Genomic DNA, 10,614 nt, shown 5'->3' on the forward strand with positions numbered 1-10,614 from the left:
CTTGATGGCCTTTTGGACAGAGAAGAGATGCTCTGTGTTCCTTGTGCTCTGCTGGTGGTGGTGGTGGGGAGGATTTTGATAAGAAAAGGGATCTGTCCCACCATGGGAGACCTGGGGGTGGGGACCTCTCTTCTCCCAGGATATGGTGTTGCTTTCTAAAGAGAAAGGACATTTTTTTTTTTTTTTCAGAAAAGTAATCTCTCTCTTTTAAGAAAGGGGGAAGCTGTCAATCAGGGATTGCCGAGGGTGGGAGAAATGCTTGCTATCTCCTTTCTTTTCTAAAGGAGGAACCTCCTCGAATGAGGAAACCTTCCCTGCTTTCTGTCGGAAGGGGAAAGACTGTTTCTAGAGGAGAACAATTCTGATTAAAGAAAATGCCTGATTTGCTCTTCCTTTCTGATGCACTTGTCACACAGAGTCACCGGACTCTGACAGGGAGTGGGAAATCATTTTTTCTGTTAAGAGGTAATGGAGGGGTGCCTGGGTGGCTCAGTCAGTTAAGTGTCTGCCTTCGGCTCAGGTCATGGTCCCGGGGTCCTGGAATTGAGTCCCGCATTGGGCTCCCTGCTCTGCGGGAAGCCTGCTTCTCCCTCTCCCGCTCCCTCTGCTTGTGTTCCCTCTCTCACTGTGTCTCTCTCTGTCAAATAAATAAAATCTTTTAAAAAAATATTAAAGAGGTAGGGGAACTGAGGCGAGAAACTTGCTGGGGGTTGGGGGGGGGTGCTTTTACTCCGAAGACTCCCTGGTGAGGGCAGCAACTCTGAGATGGGGAAGCCCCTGTGAGTCTGGGGAAGCCTCTTAGGAATCCCAGAAGCCCGGAGTGCTAAAGGGAGCTCAGCCATGTGCTAGGCCCGCCTTTGTTTGCTCACAGGGAAACTGAGGCTTGGGGAAGGGAATGTCTTACTCCTAAGGGACAGAACAAGGACTTGACCCCAGCTTGGTCAAGTCCCAGGTTGGGGCTTTTCCCATCACATCTGCCAGAGGGCAGGGAGGCTACCTGGTGCTTCGGAGTGAGGAGATGGGGTGAGGAGACATTCCCCCCTCCGCCGGCTATGAAAGTTCTGACGTGTGTTTGGAGACATCTCTGGGATGGGAGGCATTGAGTCCTGAGGGAAGGCAACTGGGGACGAGGGTAGAATTAGGGACTATGTCCAATCCAGGTAGAGGGGTCAGAGTCCAGCAGGTGGCTTGTGGGGGCATCAGTTTGCAGTGAGGCGCCAAGTTTCAAGGGAGGAAGGGGGCTATTTCTCCCAGGAGCTTGGAGGAGGGGCCCTCGCCCAGGACCTGTGTGCTACCCTCTCCGACTTGCGAAATCTTTCTATCATTTCCTGTCTCTCCAGAGGGAGTTGTCATTTTAATGTTTTTCAAATCAGAGGAAGGGGCCCAAGGAAACTTCTTGAGGTAATGTAAATGTTTTATAATATATTGCGGCCGTGTTTACAAAACTGCACGCAATCATGAAAACTCCATAAACTATACTTAGAATGGATGAAAAAAAAATAAGAGGAAAGGAAGGGGGTCAGGGCATCTGATCCCCATAAAGCTGTGATTAAAACATTGTTAAGGCCCCCGCAAACCAAAAGCCAAAAGCCAAAACCAAACCAACACCCACCCACCCCAAAAAAGAAAAAAAACAAGGCAAGAATGGCTCAGGGTCTCACTATTTCTGCTGCCCATCGCTTTCTAGGTCAGCAAAACACCAAGGCCAGCTCATCCAGGGGGAGGTCAGAGGTTGCAAGAGAAAGAACTTGACAAACATACAAGCCACCTCTTCGTTTACTGTAAAATCCCGTTTAATGTGTAACATTGCAGGCACAGAGAGGCCTTGGGAAATGAGGCAAAGATGGCCCTGACCAACCCCCACTGCAACTTATCTGCCTGTCCCTCCCTCCCTAATTCCTCCACCCCGGACGTGTCCTCCTTTTCCCTGTGGCCCGCAAAGCGCTGTCCCTCCTTTTCTTGCCTTGCCTACCCTCCCTTCTTCCCCCCCACGTGTCCACAGCACCCTCCTTCCATTCCACTTGCCCACGTCCCTCCCCACCGATGTGACTCCAGAAATAGGGTCTGTGCCAACACGGGGTTAAGATTAGTTTCATAATTGGAGATGCTGTCAGAGCATCCTATCTCTTGTCCCCAGTGGCCCCAGGGAGAGGGAAGGGGAAAGGGGGTACAGACAAGAAGAGCTGCCCGCACGCCCCCCCCACAACCTTGAGCACTGGCGTGGGTGACCTCCGGCTCCCCACCCCCTTCGGGCCCCTCAGACAGAAGGCCTTGTGCGAGGGAGGGAAACCAGGGAGGGAAGGGAGATTCGGATGGAGCAGTCCCTAGCAGGCAGAGGCCTGCACCCCGGCAGGGGAGAAGGAGGGGCAGGCTCCAGGGCAGGGTGGGGGGGGGTCCGGGGGGGGGGGGGGGGGCGGGACGGGGGGTTGCCTGGTCTGTGGCATCAGCAGGCCGAGCAGCGGTCGCTCTTCTCAGCCAGCCCGGCCCCAGTGCCGGGGCTGCGGCGTAGTATGTCTTTCAGGGAGCCTTCCTGCTCGCTCAGCAGCTTGTTGATCTCATTCTGCTTGTATTCAGGTGAGAGGCGGTGGCCGAAGCCCGAGCCCTTGCGGGAGGGCGGATTGGAGCGGCGCTGGGCTCGGCGGGCGCAGGCCCGGATGATGAGGTACACCACCTCGGCCACGTTGAGGATGATGCAGATGCCAGAGGCGGCCAGCATGAAGACCGTGAAGACGGTTTTCTCGGTGGGGCGGGACACGAAGCAGTCCACCGTGTTGGGGCAGGGGTAGGCCTCACACTTGACGAGCCGCACCATGGCGTAGCCGGGGTAGAGCAGATAAAAGACGTACATGAAGGCGGCCTCGAACAGCAGCCGGAAGACCACGCTGATGACATAGGTCCACCACAGTGTCCCTGAGATGTGGACCTTGTGCCTCTTCACCTCTTCCAGGTGCAGGGGGTCCGCATGACCCTCGAGGCGCAGCATTTTCTTTTCTATGTGCTGCTGGTGAGCCACGTGCATGGCCACAAGGAGAGCCGGGGTGGACACCAAGATGAGCTGCAGAGACCACAGGCGCACGTGGGAAATGGGGAAGAAGTGGTCGTAGCAGACGCTGTTGCAGCCGGGCTGAAGGGTGTTGCAGATGAAGGAAGACTTCTCGTCACCCCACACGCTCTCCGCGGCCACCACCAGCACCATGATCCTGAAGATGAAGATGACCGAGAGCCATACGCGACCAATGGCGGTAGAATGCCGGTTCACGCCACTGAGCAAGGTGTACAAACCTGTCCAGTTCATCCTGCCTCATTCACACCTGCAAAACACGAGCCACAGAGCAGGCTGGCAGAAAGCTGGGGCAGAAAGCTGGACACCGTAACACGGCCTGACACCCCCCCCCACCCCCATCACCCCTTCCGAGAGCCAGTGACAGGAAGGGAAGAAGGATGGTCATCACTTTCCTCATCACCCCATGTCCCTTGCCAGCCTCTCTTCCTCCTCTTCCTCCTCTTCCTCCTCCTCCTCCTCCTCACTTGACTTGACCTCCCTGAACCCCATCTCCCTTCTTCGCTTTCGTCCAACGTTCTTTCCTCTCCAGAGCCCCTTTCTTCAGCAGGCCCATTTTGTTCTGCCATCAGCCATCCTCTTTAGCTCCCCATCCCCCAGCTCCTTAGCTCTGGACCTGGGGTGAGCCCAACAAAGCCCATTACCTTGGGGAGCGCCTATCCCTGAGGCCACCCAGACAGGTCCCCTACGGTCTCATGTCTGTGCAGGGGGAGTGGTCCCTGGGTCCGCGCCTGCGTTCCAATTCATCGCCGCCCGGTGCTGGGGAGTCATATGCTGCTTTATACCCAGTGTCTGCACAATGGGACCTTTGTGGGGCTCTGAACAACGCCCTTTAGAATTCAGATCAAACGCCCTGACTTCCGCCCACCCTACACACAGAGCACTTGTGTCCCAGCGCCGGACACCCAGCCTGCACCCACCTGTTCTGTGCCCGCCCGGTCCATCGCCGCACCCGCCCCACAGCCCCACCAGAAGAATGGCCATGGCGGGGGGTGGGGGGAGATGGGACAAAGACAGGTGCACGTAAAAGGGGACCTGAGGGGACCAGGAGGCTCCGGGCTGAGGCTGTCGCCTATGACTCTCCTAGAAACTTAGGGTCAGCCGGATTTTTCCTAGGTTGAGAGCCCCTGCACGGTATGTATGGGGGAGCTCGCTCGTATGTCCCATAAGCTGTTTCCCATACATTCTTTCTTCGGACCCACTCAGCAGGCCTCCAAGGACTTTATCCCAGTCTGTCCAGATGAGGAGGCCGAAGCTCAGATAAGTCAAGCAACTTACTCAAGGTCACACAGCTAAGAAGTGTTACAGTAGGATGAAACGCACAAGCATCTGAAGCCGAGGCTTAGGCTCTTTCCCCGGTAGGCCCTTCGTGCTTTTTGCAGCGGGTGTCGGCAAAAGCAAAAGCCAGCCGTTAAGAACGACAACAAAAGCAAGGGTTAATGCTCCCCACGAGAGCACAAGGAACATGGCAGCTGCAGACCCCTGAGTACTTTCCAACTCCGGTGTCACGGAGCAAACCCTGACCATCCCTCCTTGAGCTTCAGGTGACAGGTGGGCACCAGAGTGAGAAGGCAAAAGTTAACAAGCAAACAGAAGGCTGGAAGATGGGACAGGGAAGAGTCATACGCCTTTGGGTTTGAATCCGGGTTCTTCGCCTAACACGACCGCGGGCTAGCTCCTGACCTCCTCTGAGCCTGCTCGCTCATCTGTAAGTGGGTTGTTAATACCCAGGGTTACTGTGAGCTTCAGTGAAGCCACCTGCAGAAAGTTCTCGGCCCAGCTCCAGTTTCATAGCTGGTGATCAAGGGAGTAAGCACCTTATCGGGAAGAGAAAACATGTTGCTTCAGGGGACTGGGTGGTCTGCCAACCCCAGTGTCCCTCCTTTCGCTTCCCAATGCTGCCGTTGACGTATAGTGCCCGTGCAGAGATGAAACAGGCTGTTCTGTCCTGCCCCCGACAGCAAATGGACATTGTGACCTCCTGCTTTCCCGAGCCTGCCAGTGGCTCTAGGGCAGAAACTCCCCTCTGCGCTTTGCACAGGGGAAGAAGGCCGCCCCCCTACCTCCCATCACTTCTTCTTTTTTTTTTTTAAATTTTATTTATTTTTGAGAGAGAGAGCATGAGAGGGGTGAGGGTCAGAGGGAGAAGCCGACTCCCTGCTGAGCAGGGAGCCCGATGCGGGACTCGATCCCGGGACTCCAGGATCATGCCATGAGCCGAAGGCAGTCGCTTAACCGACTGAGCCACCCAGGCGCCCCCCTCCCATCACTTCTGCCAGTAAGTTGAAAGTAGATCATGCTGGAAGCAGGGACCTGGGTGTGAGGAGAGCACACAGGCCTGGGCCCAGGGGAAATGTAGGGCATTTCCTGCCCCCCCGTGCAGGGCCAGTGGTGGTGGCAGAAGCCCTGACTCGAGGTCGGGGTGCTCTTCTCTCTTGTAGGGGGAGGGGAAGCTATTAGCCATGGACAAGTTGGGGAATGGGATGAAAGACCCTGGGGGACAAAGGGATGGTCCACGGGACATAGAGTACTTCTCTGAATAAGGTTTTCTTTTTTTCATTTAACTTAAAAAAAAAAAAAAAAAAAAAAGCCCTAGTGCGTTCATGCTGGGGCCTCAACGAGCATGGGGAAACAGGAGCCTAGGTGCCCTTTCTCCTCAGCCCTGGGTTCTGGAGGCAGGGCTGCCGCAGGAGGCCCGATGGTTACACCGTGAAGAAATGCCTCATCTGGTGACACACGTTAGATTCACAAACAGGTGGTCGAGGAACGTTATTAAGAGTAACCATTTACTGAGCACCTGTGAGGCCCGGCCTTGTATGCGCACGACCTCACGTAAACCTCAGAACAACGCCGTGAGGTAGGTGTTGCTTTTCTTTTTTTTTTTTTTTTTAAAGATTATTTATTTATTTATTTGAGAGAGAGAATGAGAGAGAGCAAGCACATGAGAGGGGGGAGGGTCAGAGGGAGAAGCAGACTCCCTGCCGAGCAGGGAGCCCGATGCGGGACTCGATCCAGGGACTCCAGGATCATGACCTGAGCCGAAGGCAGTCGCTTAACCAACTGAGCCACCCAGGCGCCCTGGTGTTGCTTTTCATCCTCATGTCACACAAGAGGAAACTGAGGTAACACAAGGTGAAGGGACTTGTCCAAGGGTCACATGGATCAGTGCAATTAGTGTGGGACGGAAGTGGGATTGGAGTCAGGCCAAGCTGACTCCGGAGCCCATACTTTTGACCAGAAGCTCTATAATTTGGCTAGAATTATCATTTTTCTTTCTGTGAGTGTTTTTATTTATTTATTTATTTATTTTTGAGAGAGAGAGAGAGCGAGTGTGTGGGCCAGCAGGTGGGGAGAGGGGTAGACAGAGGGAGAGGGAGAGAGAGAGAATCTCAAGCAGTTTCCACCCCTGGCACAGAGCCCAACGCGGGGCTCGACTGAGCCACCCAGGTGCTTGTCTGTGAGTGTTTTTAGAAATAAGGAGACTCAGGGACGCCTGGGTGGCTCAGTCGGTGAAGCACCTGACTCTTGGTTTCGGCTCAGGTCATGATCCCGGGGTCCTGGGATCGAGCCCCGCATCGGGCTCCCTGCTCAGTGGGAAGCCTGCTTCTCCCTCTCCCTCTGCCACTCCCCCTGTTTGTGCTCTCTCTCTATCAAATAAATAAGTAAAATCTTTAAAAAAAAAATAGAAACAAGGGGATTCAAAACTGGTCTGGCTTGTATTCTCCTCTAACCCCTTCTCCCGTTTCCTATGGACTGGTAACTCTTCCTCTCCTTCCTTCCCAGGGCTTTCCGCTGCCTTCTGATCTGTTCTGATTCCCCTGCCTTACCTTTCTCGGGCTGCTTCCTCAAACTCCAAAGCACACTTCAGCTGTTCTCTGTGCTCCTCACGGGTGCTCCTCAGTCAGCCTGGCCACTCCTGAATTTCTAGGCTCTTGCAGCTCTCCACCTCTCATTTTGCACCCTCTGGGACATAGCCAGGAAAAGCTCCCTTTGGGGCCCCTAAGCACCCTCGTGTGGGCACTGGGATCTCAATTTTTGCTCTCCCCTTTAGATGGAGAGCTTATCCCTATGTCAACATCAGTACCTCAAGGGTTTCATTCTAAAAACATCCACGGGAGGGACCTGATTTTGAAATCCAAACCGTTTTTGTGACTTTGGGTTAAAGTCCAAGTATTGATATGCTCTGTGTTGCTCCAGACCTGTTTTTGCTCTCGGGTTTAATTAGACAAGACTCCCCTAGCTCTGTCAGGCCCTGGCCCTGTCCTCGGATTCTGATTTGCCCAGGCACCCAAGCACAGTTCAAGATCAGGAGGTCGCACTTAGTCCATGCAACAGTCCTGTAATATTATCCCCATTTTTCAGACAAGGAAGTTGAGGCTCAGAGAGGTTAAATAACTTGCCTCAATGGCAGCTCTGCAAAATGGTAGAGTCAAGTTTCCCATTTCTTTTCTTCTCACCTCAAAGCCTTTGTACCTCGCGCTGCCTTGTACATTGTCTTTTGCTCTGCATTCTCACCGAGACCTGGCCCACAACTCAAACCTTTGACTCCTTCCCACACGTGGTCGCGTGCGTGGGTACGTGCACACACACGCACACGCAGATGTGCGCACATACCCTTTCATCAGGTCTCTCTCTCTCTCTTTCTGCCCCCACCTCTTCCCTGTCCCTCCTTCCAACTACAGGAAATCCTGGTGTTTTTTTGGTTCGGGAAGAGGGCCCTGGCTGGACTGGATGAGGTTCTGTTCAGCCTCAGACTCCACAATTCCTCCCCCCCACTTCACAAGCAGTCTCTGGCCAGGAAGGAACAAGGGGCTTTCTTTGGCATTTCTTCTGGAATTTCAGCCTGCCTTTGTCAGTTTGGTGTGGCCAAGGCCAAACTTCTCTAGCCCTCTCCCTCTGCCCCCTGCTTCTCTTCTCTGCCTCGACCCTGTGGCCCCAGGACACCTCAGGCACTTTGCTCGTCCTCTCCGCCCTGCCATATATACTGTGGCCAGCCTGGGGTCAGGGTCACTCTAGCTCATTCCAGATCTCTCCTTCCCTCACTTGGTCATGGTCTTTTCATAGGAACTGTTAATGTCCGCTCCCTTACTCACTCTGTGGACTACACCCTCTTACTCCTCCGTCAACTATCTGACTTCCTGTTGCTCTCTCCTTGGGCTTATTATAACATAACAGCCAGCATTTATGGAATGCCTATGGTGTTCCAGGAGCTGGATGTTCATTAACTCCCATCCTCACAACAAGCCTGTGAGCTGTGGCTTATTGTCTCCAATTCACAGATGGGGCCATGGAGGCTCAAAGAAACTGAGGAACTTACCACACAGCTGGTCGGCAAGTGCTGGAGCTTAACTTAGGACTCATGTTGACCCCTTGCCAAAATGTGGGTCCCTTGCCCATTGCTCTGCTGCATCCTCATCTGCAGGTCTTTCCATTCGAAACCCTCTTGCCCAGAGCCTCCTCTCACCACCTCGTTTTCTAAGTCCATACACTCAGCCGTGCCATCCCCAACAGCTGGAACAACTTTCAAACAGCTGGGGGGCCACCCCTCCTTTAGATCTCCAGATCATCAGTTACTGCCAGCTCAGCTTGAGTCTGCCTCCCTCCCTCAAGAAAGCAGAAAGCCACGCTCCCAAATCCCAGCCCCGTAGGCTGTCCCTCTGCACCTGCTGAGTGCCCTGTGTTCATCCGTCCGCAACCCCAGGTTGGTTGCATGTCTGCTTTACCTTCTAGTCAGAGAAGGAGCACAACATCTGGCAGTGCCCAACGGTCCCACCAAACCCTCACCCTCTTTGGCAGGAAACGTCTTAAAGAGACGAACTTGGCCACCCTGGGCCTGGAGGGGGTGGGGGTGAGGGCTCAAATCTTCCTGAGAATTCAGCCCTGTGAGGATGAAGAGAATCCATGGCTGGGGGAAAAGAAGGGGGGAGAGGAGAAGCCACTCGGAGCCCAGAAAGAGGATAAGAGTTGAAGGCTCCAGAGAGAGGCTAAGCAAGCCTGGCACCTGGCAGGAGGGGCCTCATTCTACCCAGAGGGAAGCACAGAAGGGACCTAAGTGGCTTAATGCTGAGGCCAAGAGAAAGCAAAGCCCAGGCCTCTCCCCAGCCCCCATTTCTGCCACCCCACCCCGTGCCACACCAGCTCCCCTCCCCAGCCCACCTCCCCCAGTCCCCAGCTTCCTCACCTGGCGGCCGCTGCCCTTTCCCGGGGAATGTCTGCAGGCGTGTCTGTGCCAGGCCACTAGGTACTGTCAGCCCAGTCCAGGGGAGGGACAAAGAGCCCAGGGCCGGAGCCAGATATGGCCCGCAGCCCAAGAGGAACCAGACAAACATTAACCAGCCCTGCCTCCTCCCACACACAATCATTAAATAAGTTTGATCCCCTGAGCTCCCAATGGGTTTGGTGAGAGATCACATAGCCTGGAGTTGCTGCCCTGTCCCAGAAGGAGAGGGGCATCAGTGTCACCCATGTGCCCCTGTTTAGCCTGGACCTGGGCTTGTTAACAGCCCTCAGGCTTCCCCCATCCCTTGGCCATCGGTAGATCCAGTGTGTGGGCCGAGTTGCAGAGAGGGCTCCTGCCCTGGGGGCCATCCCTCCCATCCCTTCCAGGTCCCAGCCTCTAAAACGATAAGACTATGGGGAGAAAAAAAAGACAAGGGCAGTGCCTACTGGCACCTTGACATCAAGGCGAGGAGGATGGGAGTGCTTCCCCCAGACGGCAGGACCACGATGCTCTGTGGCCTACGCTTAGTGTCTGCGTCCCGAGTGGCTGGGACGGACCAACGCATTTCCAATCCCATGCGAGAACCCATTGCCTTCTACCCTCTGGGCCAAGGCAGTTGAGGCGCAAAGCATATGATGTGCAGCAACAGATCTTAGCAATCATTAAGGCAAACAGAAGAGAGTCAACCATTAACTGAAGGGTCAGTCCAGTTTGACGGAGGGTTTACCTGAAGACCCTGCTAATTCTGTGGCCTGAGTGGCTGTGGAGAAATCAGTGAAGTCAGCAGAACCCGGTCCCCTGGCTTCTGCCCTTCACCGGAGCCCGAGCTCACTGCCGGAAAGAGTGCCAGAGCTTCCGCTTCCCTTGGCCGAGTACACGGGTATGAGTACACGAGCCCCGGGTACACGGATACATCGGCCAGTAAGTCTTACTGGACACCTACTGGGCACCCAGGCCGAGACAGGTAAGGAGGGGGTAGGTGGCAAAAGAGGGGAAAGCCTCCCAGCTGTTTTTAAGAAAGGTATCAACTTCCTGAGGAGACGAGACCAAGACTCAAGAAGTCACCATGAAAACTCTCCGGGTACGTTCGGTTATGTGGTTCTTGACGTTCACTGCTGAGGAGGTTTGAGGAGGGGGACGATGAGCGTCAACTGACGTCATCGGGGAAGGCTTTCTAGAGGAGGTGAGGCTTGAGTGGAGCGAGAAAGGACGGGTGGGACTTTGAAAGGGGAAGAGCAGGACCAGCATTGCAGGGAGGAGGAAGAGTGTGAGTAAAGTCACAGCGGTAGGAATGGGCAGGGTGTGGCTGGGGACAGAGAGGAGGCAGGGCGGT

General features: G+C 54.7%; 1 protein-coding gene across 1 annotated transcript; it reads right to left on the reverse strand.

The window, feature by feature from the left end:
• Window positions 1–1,486: 1,486 nt before the first annotated feature.
• On the reverse strand, window positions 1,487–4,052 carry GJB1 (gap junction protein beta 1). Its single transcript, XM_032393843.1, has 2 exons — window positions 3,706–4,052; window positions 1,487–3,311 (listed from the first exon to the last, which is right to left on the reverse strand). Exon 2 carries the CDS (start codon window positions 3,293–3,295, stop codon window positions 2,444–2,446), a length of 852 nt encoding a protein of 283 aa, XP_032249734.1. The 5' UTR covers window positions 3,296–3,311; window positions 3,706–4,052; the 3' UTR covers window positions 1,487–2,443.
• Window positions 4,053–10,614: the final 6,562 nt, after the last annotated feature.

The sequence above is a fragment of the Phoca vitulina genome, unplaced genomic scaffold (assembly GCF_004348235.1).
Source record: "Phoca vitulina isolate PV1807 unplaced genomic scaffold, GSC_HSeal_1.0 scaffold77, whole genome shotgun sequence".
Lineage (NCBI taxonomy): Eukaryota > Metazoa > Chordata > Mammalia > Carnivora > Phocidae > Phoca > Phoca vitulina.

Bases quoted from the DNA above. Each gene is read 5' to 3' on its own strand.
- GJB1 (XM_032393843.1), bottom strand. From the start codon at position 3,295: ATGAACTGGACAGGTTTGTACACCTTGCTCAGTGGCGTGAACCGGCAT.